General features: G+C 38.8%; 1 protein-coding gene across 2 annotated transcripts in view; it reads right to left on the bottom strand.

Annotated features, from left to right (window-relative positions):
* sdk1a (sidekick cell adhesion molecule 1a) overlaps positions 1 to 15827 on the bottom strand; it is a 563685-nt gene that overhangs the window by 312217 nt on the left and 235641 nt on the right. For both annotated transcript variants that reach the window (XM_063012551.1, XM_063012559.1), the window contains exon 4: positions 14535 to 14682. In XM_063012551.1, the coding sequence (XP_062868621.1) occupies positions 14535 to 14682 (148 nt within the window). The remainder of the gene's footprint in view (positions 1 to 14534; positions 14683 to 15827) is intronic.

Here is a 15827-nt window from a genome sequence, read left to right as displayed (position 1 = left end):
GTTGCCAAGAACCTGTGAACTATGTGTGCAGCAGTTTTATAGAAGACTCACAAGGGTTTTCATGCAGAATGTATACTATTAAAACCAGACGCAAAGAGCTTAGTACATCTAGCCCTTTGTTTTGCAGCACATCGTGACGGAAGGGATATTGATATAGTGATTAGAAGGGTTTAAATACTACATCTACATTCAGAACACAGGGATTTGCATCACCTGGGTAGCTAACACTTGGAATTAAAACACAGAATTAAATATGTGATGCCTCAAGAGCATATTACCATCGCGTCTGCCGAGCACATTTCCCATCTAAATGAGCTACATTATTTTAGCACCAATGTTATTCTGAAAATGAAAGTCAGAGTACATTTCAGCAAAAAGGTCAATGTAATACATAAACGGTTCTCAGCCGGTTCTCAGTCCTTCCTGACTTATCAGGTGCTGAAGATCAAAATAATGAACTATAAACACAATATGAATGTCCATTATTGTCATTAAGAAATGGTCTCAATCTCCTTTTTGGAGATTTTGGAATAATGAGGTGTATATTGATGTATTTTCTAGTGATGAAATCAATCAAGATGGTGTTAGTTCCGCTTTATGAACCACTTCACCTTCATCTGAGGTGTCAAAAGGATAAACAAAATGCAAATTATAAGTATCAGCAACAATTTGAGATATATTCCATCAGAAAAATACAACTTGAAAAAACTAAAGTCTTCTCAGACACTGGGGCAATGCCATGAAATTAACTGGTATACAGTGGGGCCAAAAAGTATTTAGTCAGTCACTGATTGTGCAAGTTCTCCTACTTAGAAAGATGAGAGAGGTCTGTAATTTTCATCATAGGTACACTTCAACTATGAGAGACAAAATGAGGAAAAAAAAATCCAGGAAATCACATTGTAGAAAGTAAGTATTTGGTCAATAACAAAAGTTCAACTCAATACTTTGTAACATGACCTTTGTTGGCAATGACAGAGGTGAAACGTTTCCTGTAAGTCTTCACCAGGTTTGCACACACTGTAGCTGGTATTTTGGCCCATTCCTCCATGCAGATCTCCTCTAGAGCAGTGATGTTTTGGGGCTGTCGCTGGGCAACATGGACTCCACAAATTTTCTATGGGGTTGAGGCCTGGAGACTGGCTAGGCCACTCCAGGACCTTGAAATGCTTTTTACGGAGCCACTCCTTCGTTGCCTGAGAGGTGTGTTTGGGATCATTGTCATGCTGGAAGACCCACCCAGTTCCATCTTCAATGCTCTCACTGATGGAAGGAGGTTTTGGCTTAAAATCTCACGATACATGGCCCCGTTCATTCTTCCCTTAACCCGGATCAGTCGTCCTGTCCCCTTTGCAGAAAAACAGCCCCAAAGCATGATGTTTCCACCACCATGCTTCACAGTAGGTATGGTGTTCTTGGGTTTTTCTTCTTCCTCCAAACACGACGAGTCGAGCTTTTACCAAAAAGTTCCATTTTGGTTTCATCTGATCACATTATATTCTCCCAATCCTCTTCTGGATCATCCATATGCTCTCTGGCAAACTTCAGACGGGCTTGGACATGTACTGGCTTAAGCAGGGGGACACGCCTGGCACTGCAGGATTTGAGTCCCTCTCGGCGTAGTGTGTTTACTGATGGTAGCCTTTGTTACTTTGGTCCCAGCTCTCTGCAGGTCATTCATCAGGTCCCTCCGTGTAGTTCTGGGATTTTTGCTCACCGTTCTCATGATCATTTTGACCCCACGGGATGAGATCTTGACCCCAAGGGAGATTATCAATGGTCTTGTATGTCTTCCATTTTCTTACAATTGCTCCCACAGTTGATTTATTCACACCAACCTGCTTGCCTATTGTAGATTCACTCTTCCCAGCCTGGTGCAGGTCTACAATTTTCTTCCTGGTGTCCTTCGACAGCTCTTTGGTCTTGGCCATGGTTGAGTTTGGAGTCTGACTGTTTGAGGCTGTGGACAGGTGTCTTTTATACAGATAACGAGGTCAAACAGGTGCCATTAATACAGGTAACGAGTGGAGGACAGAAGAGCTTCTTAAAGAAGAAGTTATAGGTCTGTGAGAGCCAGAAATCTTGCTTGTTTGTGGGTGACCAAATACTTATTTTCCACCATAATTTACAAATAAATTCTTTAAAAATCCTACAATGTGATTTCCTGGATTTTTTTTTCTCATTTTGTCTCTCATAGTTGAAGTGAACCTATGATGAAAATTACAGACCTCTCTCATCTTTCTAAGTAGGAGAACCTGCACAATCAGTGGCTGACTAAATACTTTTTCACCCCACTGTATGTGGTGAGGCATATGTGGTTATTTATCTTCCAAAGATAAATTTATTTATAAATTTATTTATCCCAAACATGGTCATAATAAGAGTACCAAAAACAGTTGGTGCACAGGTTAAGAGAGACATTATAGATGTCTTTCTAAAGATGGGAGGAAACTGGCCTAATTTTTTTGCAACATGCCAAATATCACACAAACTCAAACACTGACTGAAGCCAGTGATCAAACCCATGACCCCAAAGCTCTAGGTCTGCATTAAGACCGGCAGCAATGAGACACGATAAAGCAACTGGCTAACATTTATTTTCAACTGGGATCTGGCGATAACCGGTGACAGGAAGTGTCACAAACATTGATGACGTGAAGTGGGCGAGTTTTTGACGTGAAAAATTGCACCATGTCACAAAGCACCATCTCAAATTGGTTCCATGCGTATGGCAATGGGTTTAATGTACTTCAGTGACCTCCCTAGTCATCTTATGAAATTTTATTAGAACATCTTTGGGATGCAGTACCACTGAAAATTTGCAGAATGTTTCAATCTGGCGATTTCCGGCAACAGAAGCTGCCACAAACACTGATGACATGAAGTGGGCGGAGTCTTTGACGTGAAAAATTGAGGAAAGTTCAACTATATGCAAATTAGGAGCAAAGCAATGTGGCAATTACCAACAGAAATTAAGTATTGAGCAGAGTGTTACATGCATTATCTCCAACACCGTGAAACAGTGCACTCTGGTTTTGGTTCCTAGGTAATACAGTGGTACCTTGAAACTCAACGTCAGTTGGTTCTGGGAGTTGTGTTAAGTTTAAAATGCATTGAGTTTCAAGGTATTTTTTTCCCATAAGGATGTATGGGAAACCTGTTACATGTCCATTGTCCCATGGAACAGCATATATTTCATTATATGAATATTATATTATTTATATTAATAATAATATTATTATAATATATTCCATTACCAACAATTTATTCCTGTGGCAAATGTTGTTTACAATCACCATATTAATTCACCCTTACCCCATTTTTCACATCAGTCTGTGCAAAAGCAAACTGAATCACTGAGTAAAAACAAGTCAGAAACGATTTTTTTCAAACGAATTATTCATTGGAATCGAATCAGGGAGCTGATATCTATGGTACAGATTAATTAGCTTTGCTCACTCTATTTCATTATGGTGTCATGTGTATGTTTGAGAAATTCAGTCATGGTTCGGGCCTTGATAAACAGATTTTGAGCAGAATTTGTTCTCTAAAGAATTTGTTCCTCTAATCCTAAGCAAGGTATGCTAATTGATTTTGGATTTCTCCAATGTTCGTCATTTAGATAAGCTGGCAGTGAAAAACTCTCTCTTTATTGGTTGTAGAGGTATAAGTGACAGCTAGGTTAATGAATTACCAGTTTCATCTTTTAACCGCGAAAGCCGAGAGAATAAATTATCCGACTAAGGCAGTTTTCGTTAGTTAGGAGGACAAACAAAGTTGGATATGGATTTATATATTCTGACAATATTCTGGAAACATACAAGATGGCCTCCAAAAAACAACAAAAAAACAAGTGGATTAAATCCATAATGGAACAACATATGGATATAGATTTGGTCTCAGTTTGAAGAAGAGAAGCTCAGGTAAGCAGTGGTTATGATTTTATGCTGCTGTGTGGTTGATCTGGGTGGCGGTGCTGCTGTTTACAGTGCACTTTCATTCTGTAATGATAGCAAAGCATTATGAAATATTGAACTTTTCTGGATTTTTTTTAATGCTCATTTATTTGAAGTAAAACGAACATGCTGAATGTGAACAGAATGACAGTCACACACACTTTGAGTTTAAGGTAAAAGTCGAGTTTAAAGGTACATATTTCTCAATGAAGGGCATCAAGTTTTAAAGATTTAAAGTTTAGGGGGCATCTTTGCACTTGGAATCTACAAGTGCTATTACTATATAACTGAATATGCAGTATAGGCCCGTAATTAACCTACATAGTCTTTATTTATTTCTAAACAGATTTTTTTAAATAATTCAAGCACTGACAAGCTCAAAACATAGGAATTAACAGTTCTTAATGGTTGTATACAGTAACACGCAGTGTTATTGCATGTTTATATTAATCTGACAGTCAACACGGACTGCTACTTTTATTTAACCACAGTGAAAAATAAAATGCACCATAATTCATTTAAATGACATGCATTTTGCCTCACTTACATTATTTTCCTACATAGCCTGTGCAATAAAGAAAGCTAACAGCTCTATTTTTCAGTGAATAGATTATAGATTATGTTTTATTGTTTTATACTGTATGCCCACTGGTGTATTTGATATGGAAGCTCTAAGGGAATATGCTTTCTAGTCAGAATTCCACTTTATTAATCAATAAATAATTATTTTATTATTTTTGTCCAACAAAGAGTCGCCCCAAGCACTTTTTTAGAAACATGTGTCTAGTAAGTCATTCATTTATACATTAATTGATTATTGAATAATTTACAGTGGACCCTTGACTTACAAATTTAATTGGTTCCGAAGGGCTGGTCATGAGTCAAAATGTCGTTAGTTAAACCTATTTTTCCCATAAGAAATTATGTAAATAGAATTAATCCGTGCCAGACCTCCCAAACCACCCCCTCACCTAACCTTTCTAATGTCTTAAATGGTCTTTTTTGTTATAAATACAAGTATATTTTCCCTTAATCTTAAATTATAGAATAGATAATACTACAATAAATAATAATAAACAACAATACACAGTAGTACTGTACATAAAAAACACACATTCAGAACAGTACGTGTGCTGTACTATACACCATAATACATTTCCTTTTTTTTTTATAAAATGTATCTACCAGAAACAACAATAACTCTTATATTTCTCTATTAGCTCATTCTTTATTTCAATAGTGTTGTATTTTGTAGGTGTAATTGCACGAAAGAAGAAGAATACTTTATTTAGCGATTTTCTTCTTCTCTCTCACTCACTGTCCCCGCTGTCTGATGTCTGATACACAGTGACAGCTACTGGCAGGAGTAATGATACAACAACAAATGTAATAGATTTGTTCATTTTCTCACCACTAGGCTTTCTCTGCACCTTTTTTTGGGCCATTTTAATATTGAATTTTACAAAATATAATGAAAACACCAAAAATAAAACGAATGTTCGCTCACAGTATATATATATATATATATATATATATATATATATATATACTGTATATATACTGTATATATATATATATATATATATATATATATAGAGAGAGAGAGAGAGAGAGAGAGAGAGAGAGAGAGAGAGAGAGAGAGAGAGAGAGAGAACTTGTTCGTGACGTCACGTGTTTCACGAATTTCGGTTTGTAATTCGAAATTTGTTTGTACGTTAAGTTGAAACAGATCGTTCGTAACCCAAAATGTTTGTATGGTAAACCGTTCGTAACTCAAGGGTCTACTGTACACCTACCTCATAGATGGACTTTGTGGGTATGCCTGCACCCTTATTGACCCCCCACTGACAAGATCTGTGTAGTGGACAATTCTCAGCACTACAACGGCGCAAACATGATGATAACTTGGCATTGGGTGCTAATCTGGTGTTGGTGTATAAGGTACAGCAGTGTTATTGGGATTGTTTAAACTCATTGGTCTTTATGTTTGAAACACATACCCTGTTAGAACGTGTTGTGGGTGTACTGTTACAGACTAGAGCTTTCATTTTTTATCCACAATCAGTGGGACCTTTCTGATCACATGATGCTGTCAGGTATGTATATTTGGTTGGGGCACTGTTCTCCTCCCAGCATTGCTACTGAGGTGTTTAAAAATGCCAAAACACGTATACACCTGCTACACTTACACAAGTACGACACATTATTAGGACAGTTGTAGCATAATGTACTGCACTAGTATTCGAAATGTCGCTGGTTCAAGCCCCACCACTGCCAGGTTGCCACTGTTGAAACCCTTAACACTCAATTGCTCAGACTGTATACTGTCACAGTACTGTAAGTCACTTAGAATAAGAGTGTCTGCTAAATGCCGAAAATATAAATGTAATTATTACATCATAACCATGTTAGTGTCACTAAAGTGATGAGAATGGTCCGCCACTCAAATATCATCTGTTCAGTAGAGGCCTTATGAAGGTCAGTTTTTATTTATAAATGGAATACAGTTGGGTAACAAAGTGTGCAAAGCAACAGATGGGCTTTAGTCAGTTTTTGTATACCCATAAAGTCTGTTCATCTGTTCCTCTTATTAAATAATCAATGAATGTCAGTACCAGAGAGGTGTACCTTATTAAGTGCTCTGTGTGTGTACGTCATATAAAATATACATTATGGGGCAGTGACATACAATATTTTCAGGGCAGTGGTAGCTCCTGACACTACCACCCACTCGCAATTGAGTCAACGAGCAAGGCCATTAAGCATCTCTGATTTAGGAGTGCTGTAGCTTGGGTTGAGATTGACCTGACCCCAATTACCAAACAAACTGGTACCATAGACATTAATCCTTACGCCATTCTGAGGATAAACCAAGAACACACACACACCAAAATTATTATGCATACTAATATAGTTAGCCATTAGTGTGGATTAATTTTTGTTTAGTTTTTTCTGTCCCACAGTTATGTAACATGCCTATTAGCTTACAATACTTTACAGAGGTTCCCTCTCCAGCACACCTTAGGTAACCTAAGGTGTTTTTCCTTAGGTAACCCTAGGTAACCTTAAGTGTTTTTCAATCATTGTTATCTAATGATAACAATGATTGAAATATGGACATTTAGCAGACGCCTTTATTCAAAGCAACTTACATTACAGTTACAGTATACAGTCTGAGCAATTAAAGGTTAGGGGCTCAAGAACCCAACAGCAGCAACCTTGCAGTGGTGGGGATGAACCTGCCACCTTTTGATTACTAGTCCAGTACTTTAACCACTAGGCTATGGCTTGCCCAATCAAACAGTAATCTAGTTAGAATTATAAATACTATATAACTAGTACTGTAATTTATATGGGTGGGACAGTGTGGAGTGCTCCCCCAGTCCTCATGGGTTTCCTCCCAGTGCTCCGCTTTCCCCCACAGTCCAAAGACATGCAGTCAGGTTAATTGGAGACACAAATTGCCCTAGCTCTGTGTGTATGTGTGTGAATAATAGAGAGCAGTGTGTGACCCTTGTGAACCTGCCTTACATAAGTGAAAAGAAGCAGTTGGCAGAACCCAACGCACCTGGCCTTCCTCGGTTAGGGTTCTGGTCTGCAGCAGTAAAAGAAAAAATACAATGGGTAATGGGATACAAACAGATTGGGAGGAAAAAGAAAAATGCATCTATAGAACAGAAGTAAATACATTTATTAATAAGCTGACAGTATTTTATAATTTAAACCATTGTTACATTCTCTATTTAAAAACATTAGAAGAAACCAGAAGAAAAGGAGCATCACTGCATCAGTTCCATATACTTTGCGGTTCTGTGAAGGACATTCGTCTCCATTGCTGTGCAGCAGCATTTGATTGCAAAGCCTAAATATTATATGAGACTCATAAAGAGATTTGCATTGCCACATGTTGCTCCATGTGGATATTGATTTTGCACCGTGAATCCTCCCACAGAGATAAACTTTGATCCAGCAAGGCCAGTTAATTCAATTACCGTGCGGTTCAATTGCTTATGAAGTACACACCAATTTCTAAAGATCTTTTTGTGGATTCTGCCTAGCTGCAAAGTTTAAACGGATAAGCTGATTGCTTTGCTTCTGACTGAACCACAGAACAATTAAGAATATGACATCACATCCAGAATAATGCTAATGGGTTTGGTCCAGGTTATTATTGCTCTATATTACTTATGCTCTGGGTATTGGAGCCTGGAGGCCGGTGGGTTCAAACATAGGGTCAGAGATCCAGCACTGAATAGGAGTATTGCCAAAATCCCACAATAAAAAAAAACACAATGCCACATCAGCACTCTAGAACTAAACCTGTCACAGACTAAAAATTCCAAATTTTGTTAAGTACTGTCTTTTTTTCTTTCTAACCATTACTATAAAGTCAAATGAAGGGGATAGTCTTGTGGTAACTACGTAAGCTTAAATTCTAAGCAGAATATGTGGTGTAAGTCAGATACACTGATCAGCAATAACATTAAAACCACCTCCTTGTTTCTACACTCACTGTCCATTTATTACTTACCATATAGAAGAACTTTGTAAATTTACAATTACTGACTGTAGTCCATCTGTTTCTCTACATACTTTGTTAGCCCCCTTTCATGCTGTTCTTCAATGGTCAGGACCCCCACAGGACCACTACAGAGCAGGTATTATTTGGGTGGTGGATCATTCTCAGCACTGCAGTGACACTGACATGGTGGTGGTGTGTTAGTGTGTGTTGTGCTGCTTTAAGTGGATAAGACACAGCAATGCTGATGGAGTTTTTAAACACCTCACTGTCACTGCTGGACTGAGAATAGTCCACCAACCTAAAATATCTCTAGACAACAGCTCCCTGTGGGCAGCATCCTGTAACCACTGATGAAGGGCTAGAAGATGACCAACTCAAACAGCAGCAATAGATGAGCGATCGTCTCTGACTTTACATCTACAAGGTGAACCAACTAGGTAGGAGTGTCTAATAGAGTGGACAGTGAGTGGACACGGTATTTAAAAACTCCAGCAGCGCTGGACACACCACCACCATGTCAGTGTCACTGCAGTGCTGAGAATGATCCACCACCCAAACAATACCTGCTCTGTGGTGGTCCTGTGGGGGTCCTGACCATTAAAGAACAGGGTGAAAGCAGACTAAAAAGCATGCAGAGAAACAGATGGACTACAGTTAGTAATTGTAGAACTACAAAGTGCTTCTATATGGTAAGTAAAGCTGATAAAATGGACAGTGAGTGTAAAAACAAGGAGGTGGTTGTAATTTTATGGCTGATCAGTGTATGTTATATTTATCATCTGGCAGAGCAGACTGGCCAAAGTAAACAGTTTTCTGTTCAGGCTTTAAAGAGAAGTATTAAATTTCCCAGACAAATCCAATGTTTTAGCCATTATTTGTGTAAAAAATGGGAGAGGGGGGGGGGGGGGTTAAAGGGGTTTCAATGCACTGTATGTGTAATCTTGCTGGAGGTAGAATGTTCATTTTATGGAGGTGTTTTTCATACTGATGCAATATTGTGTCAAAGCGCTGACAGGAAAGCTCAATTACAATGCTGGAGAAATGCCAGGAAACTGGATGCCTATGTATAAGGCGGGGCTGTGGCTTACTGAAGCACTGTTCCATACCCTCCTTCACTGTGGCAAAATTAAAGAGCTTCTAATTCTAGCTCAGGATAACTCTCATTCACACAAACACACATATCAGTACAGTACAGTCTTCTGCTTATTATCTGTAAATTCAAAGCTTGACTGAGATGTTTAGAGGTGCAAGAAACTCTAAACATCAAGAGAATGACATTCAGCAGATCATTAATATCCCGTGTCATGTCTTCTGATAAAAAAGAACGCTGTTTTCCTACAAGCCCATGCTTTCTTCATAGGCCAGAACCAGGGGTGAGTCATTAGGTATGGCTGTCTAGCGTACAGGTCTGTGATTTGGGAGCCTGGATGAGAAAGACACTCAAGCGATAATAAGGAAGAGGATCAAGCATGCCTGTCTATGCCTGGGCAGGCTGCTAATTAGAAAAAGGCAATGAAGAACTACCACAGTTAGATTGAGGAACAGCCGGGAAGAGGCATTAATTGCACTTCTCCTTCTCTGACAAATAAAGCGCACACACATCCACACAGCTTGGTGTCCGTATCATTGGCTGACATGGTCTCTTTGAAACCAAAGGTTGGTTTCCCATAGCATTTTCAATCAGATGTCTATGGCCGAATGTAATTGACCTGCTGGGGAGAATGAAAATGTGTTGTCTGTTACTGCACTGCCTGGTTTTATCACTTATAACACAAAACTATACTATACTGTCTGTTATTTTGCGATGCAACTATGAATTAGAATGATTGCAATACACTACAGTGCCTTGCAAAAGTATTCAGCCCCCTTGAACTTTTCAACCTTTTGCCACATTTCAGGCTTCAAACATAACGATATGAAATTTTAATTTTTTGTGAAGAATCAACAACAAGTGGGACACAATCGTGAAGTGGAACGAAATTTATTGGATATTTTAAACTTTTTTTAGAAATAAAAAACTAAAAAGTGGGGCGTGCAATATTATTCAGCCCCTTTACTTTCAGTGCAGCAAACTCACTCCAGAAGTTCAGTTAGGATCTCTGAATGATCCAATGTTGACCTAAATGACTGATGGTGATAAATAGAATCCACCTGTGTGTAATCAAGTCTCCGTATAAATGCACCTGCTCTGTGACAGTCTCAGAGTTCTGTTTAAAGCGCAGAGAGCATCATGAAGACCAAGGAACACACCAGGCAGGTCCGAGATACTGTTGTGGAGAAGTTTAAAGCCGGATTTGGATAAAAAAAGATTACCCAAGCTTTAAACATCTCAAGGAGCACTGTGCAAGCGATCATATTGAAATAAAAGGAGTATCAGACCACTGCAAATCTACCAAGACCCGGCCGTCCCTCTAAACTTTCAGCTCAAACAAGGAGAAGACTGATCAGAGATGCAGCCAAGAGGCCCATGATCACTCTGAATGAACTGCAGAGATCTACAGCTGATGTGGGAGACTCTGTCCATAGGACACAATCAGTCGTACACTGCACAAATCTGGCCTTTATGGAAGAGTGGCAAGAAGAAAGCCATTTCTCAAAGATATCTATAAAAAGTCACCTGGGAGACACACCAAACATGTGGAAGAAGGTGCTCTGGTCAGATGAAACCAAAATCGAACTTTTTGGCCACAATGCAAAACGTTATGTTTGGCGTAAAAGCAACACAGCTCATCACCCTGAACACACCATCCCCACTGTCAAACATGGTGGTGGCAGCATCATGGTTTGGGCCTGCTTTTCTTCAGCAGGGACAGGGAAGATGGTTAAAATTGATGGGAAGATGGATGGAGCCAAATACAGGAACATTCTGGAAGAAAACCTGTTGCAGTCTGCAAAAGACCTGAGACTGGGACGGAGATTTATCTTCCAACAAGACAATGATCCAAAACATAAAGCAAAATCTACAATGGAATGGTTCACAAATAAACGTATCCAGGTGTTAGAATGGCCAAGTCAAAGTCCAGACCTGAATCCCATCGAGAATCTGTGGAAAGAGCTGAAAACTGCTGTTCACAAACGCTCTCCATCCAACCTCACTGAGCTCGAGCTGTTTTGCAAGGAAGAATGGGCAAAAATTTCTGTCTCTCAATGTGCAAAACTGATAGAGACATACCCCAAGCGACTTGCAGCTGTAATCGCAGAAAAAGGTGGCGCTACAAAGTATTAACGCAAGGGGGCTGAATAATATTGCACGCCCCACTTTTCAGTTTTTTATTTCTAAAAAAAGTTTAAAATATCCAATAAATTTCGTTCCACTTCACGATTGTGTCCCACTTGTTGTTGATTCTTCACAAAAAATTACAATTTCATATCGTTATGTTTGAAGCCTGAAATGTGGCAAAAGGTTGAAAAGTTCAAGGGGGCTGAATACTTTTGCAAGGCACTGTATATGGGACAGTGGTAGCCTAGAGGGTAGAGCTTTGGGCTATCAACTGAAAGGTTGAGAGTTTGAATCCCAGCTCTACCATGCAGCCAATGTTGGCCTTTGAGAAAGGCCCTTAACCCTCTCTGCTCCAGGGGCGCCGTATGATGGCTGACCCTGCACTCTGACCCCAGCTTCCAAACAAGCTGGGATATGAGAAGAAAGAATTTCGTTGTACTGTACGTCTGTATATGTATATATGACAAATAAAGGAATTCTATTCTATTCTATTCTATTATATTCTATAAAAGTACAAACCACAGTTACAAAAAAGTTCTGTGGTTTGTTTATTTTCTTGAATCTTTATTTAACTGACAAAAGTAAAAAGAAAAAATGTTCTGTGTTTTCGCTGATTATTGTGTTTTTAAACACATTTAGAATTTGATGCCTGAAACACACAGAAGCTGGGTCAGGAGCAAAATAAGAGTAATAAGTTTATAGAATGTTCAAGGTACAGCTTTCCACAATAAGCAAGTGAATTGGTACAGGTGAGGGAATCATGATTGGGTATAAAAAGAGGAAGAATAAGCAAGGAATGATGGACTGTGGCACACCACTTTGTGCCAAACTTCATGAGAGAATTGTCAATCAGTTAAAAAAGAACATTTCATTGTTCACTATCTTTTGTTCATACTACTGTGATGATATTGTGATCTGGTGAGATCTCAGTCCTTGTAGGAATGTAAATGTTGAATGTGTGTGACCTTTGAGCTCTCAGATGGTATTGCATGAGAAATTGTCAAGCTACTGTGTTATATATAGCCACATGGGCTCAGGAGTACTTTAGAAAACCACTGTCATTTCACACAGTCCACCCCTGCATCAAGAAATTACATGAACTATAACACAAAGAGAAAACTATATATGTTAGCTTGTTTTTGGGGAAAATCAACATCAGCACTCTAGAACTAAACCTGTCTCAGACTGAACATTCCAAATTTTGTTAAGTACTGTTTTTTTTTTTTTTTATTATTATTTTAAAAACCAGCCCTATATTAGGTCTGTCAGTATAGCACACACTGTTTGCAGAGTCAAATGAATAGGATGGTCTTGTGGTAACTATGTAAGATAACATTTAAGCTTAACTTCTAAGCAGACTATGTGGTTATATTTTGCATCTGGCAGAGCAAACAGTAAACAGTTTTCTGTTCAGGCTTTAAAGAACAGTATAAAATTTCCCAGATAAATTAAATGTTAAATAGACGTCAAGTTCTCTGTGAAGAGACTGTTATCAGTGAAAGTTGCAAATGCCAACATTCGTTATGGTATGGGGGTCTCACAGTGCCTGTTGGTGTGATATATGCATATGCATATGTCTGAAGGTACCATTGACGCTAAGGCATATATTGGTATTTAAGAGAGACACATGCTGCCAACAGGACCAAGTCTTTTCCCGTGAGGTTCATGATTATTTCAGCAAGACAATGCCAGGTCTCATTCTGTACACACTACAACAGCATTGCAGTCCAATCCAGAGATCTGTCTCTTATTGAAAATACATGGTGCAACATGAAGAGGAGAATCAGATGACAGCAACCACGGACTGTTGAGCAGCCGAAGGCTCATATCAAGCAAGAGTAGAGAAAAATTTCACTCACTTAACTGCAACAATTAGTGTTCTAAGTTCCCAAACCATTACAAAGTATCATTAATAACAAAAGTGATGGAACACAGGGGTAAACACGCCTCTGTCCCAACTTTTTTGGAGTGTGTTGCAGGCATCAAATACTAAATGTGTTTATATTTACAAAATACATTGATCAGTTCAACCATCTGAATTTTCTGGAATGGGGTTTGTATGCAAATACCCCTCCTGTAGAGAATTCAAGTGTTTCAGTCACACACTGCTAAGATGTGTTAGCTATACAGTGTAATATAAATGATGTGCTTCCAATGTTGTGAAAACAGTTTCCCATTCCAGCACAAAGCAAGGTAAATAAAAAGACAAGTTTTGAGTTTGGTGTGAAGGAACGTCAGTGGCCTGCACAAAGCCCTGACCGCAATGACATTTCAACATCTTTGTGATAAGCAGGTATGTAGATTGCAAGCCAGGCTTTCTTGTCCAAAAAACGTGACTAAATAGGCACATACATCCATAGAAACACTTAATCTTGTGAAAAGCCTTTGCTGAAAATGGAAGCTGTTAAAGTCGCAAAGTACTGGGTCAACTTCAATTTCATATTAATGCTTTTGGAATGTGGTGTCCAACAAGCTTATGTAAATAATAATGTCCCTATTATGTCCTGTCTTTGTGTGTGTGTGTGTGTGTGTGTGTGTGTGTGTGTGTGTGTGTGTGTGTGTGTGTTTTAAACTCAAACAGACTGTTACAAGCACAACAACTTTGTTTTCCATATACTAAGTGTGGAGTCAGCATTACAATGTTAATTTTTTTTGCTATACCACGTATCTGCACTAAACAAGTTTATTATTGCTGAAAAAAAATCGCAATCACCAGAAACAACAGACTAACCACACAGTGACAGTTATAAAATTGCTACAGATCTACCATTACATGGTATTTACAGTTTTACCCTCACTGTGACAGCTCAAAATAAACCACCAATGTTGCACTTACACTCTGCTGCTGGGAATTATCTTGTAGCCGTCTCTGAACCATGTGACCTGAGGCCGGGGAAAACAGCTGACCTCTGGGGAGTTCAAGATAGCTGCCCGACCTTGGGTTACTGTCTTTTTCCGCTCACCCTCCACAAAGTCCCCCATATCTGTAAAGAAACAGAGGTTAAAAGTCATATATTTGGATAAGGTAGGAATGTTAACCAACCTACTATACATTAACAAATGGCCTAGCATATTACACACCACTGTGCTACTGTAAACTAGCATGCCAAGAGAATATTTAGCCTAGTCTTTATAACCTTTGTGTGAAAAGGCAGCTGGAATTAACATAAAAAACCAGTATAGATCCAGACCTGGATCCTAGACATCTGACTCATCACAACAGTCGAGGATCTCACCCAGGTCCCCATGTTGCACTATAATTATTAAAATACTACAACCCTTAATCAGGAACAGTATGGACAGTACTTGGGACAGTATGGAAAGTGCAAAAAAAAAAAAAGACATGGTATTCTGTACATTCTGTTTTCTTTAACTTGTATTGCATCGCAGACTGTATAAACACAAGATATTTCATGTTTTATCCTGTCAAATTTATTTCAATTGATAATGAACATCCATTCCTGTATTTGAAGCCTGCAATACGTTCCAATACAACATAGGGCAGTAAAGCATTTACCACTTTGTAATGTTGCCATTTCTTCTCACCACACTTAAAAGACATTTTAGCACTGAAGATACCAAGCAATTAAGTGTTTCAGGTGTTATTTATTGCATTAATTGTTTTAAAAGTCTTTATACATTCTCTATTGGGAACAGGTCTGGACTGTAGGCAGGCCATTCCAGTACCCGTACCCTCTTCTTCAGCAGATGATTTTGCATTGTCTTGTAGATAAATGCATGGACACAACCCCATACCATCACAGACTCTGGACTTTTGTACTTGTTGCTAATGACAGTCTGGATGGTCTTTTTCATCTTTGGTCCAGAGCACACAGTATACATTTCTTCAAAAAAATAGATCTGGAATACTGATTTGTCTAACCACAATACATGTTTCCACTGTGTGATGGTCAATCACAGATGCCCCCAAGCCCAGAGAACTTGACGATGCTTCTGGAAATTGTTAACATAAGCCTTTTTTGCACAGTAAAGTTTTAAGTGGCTCTGTATTGTAGTGCTTGACAAAGGTTTGCCAAAGTAATCCCTCACCCATGTGGTTATATCAGCTATTGATGAATGACAGTTCTTGATGCAGTGCTGCCTAAGGGATAAGAGATCACAGGTGTTC

Source organism: Trichomycterus rosablanca, chromosome 2, assembly GCF_030014385.1.
Source record: "Trichomycterus rosablanca isolate fTriRos1 chromosome 2, fTriRos1.hap1, whole genome shotgun sequence".
In the NCBI taxonomy this organism is placed as follows: domain Eukaryota; kingdom Metazoa; phylum Chordata; class Actinopteri; order Siluriformes; family Trichomycteridae; genus Trichomycterus; species Trichomycterus rosablanca.
Note: the sequence above shows the minus strand (reverse complement) of the source record. Positions and strands in the feature narration are given on the sequence as shown.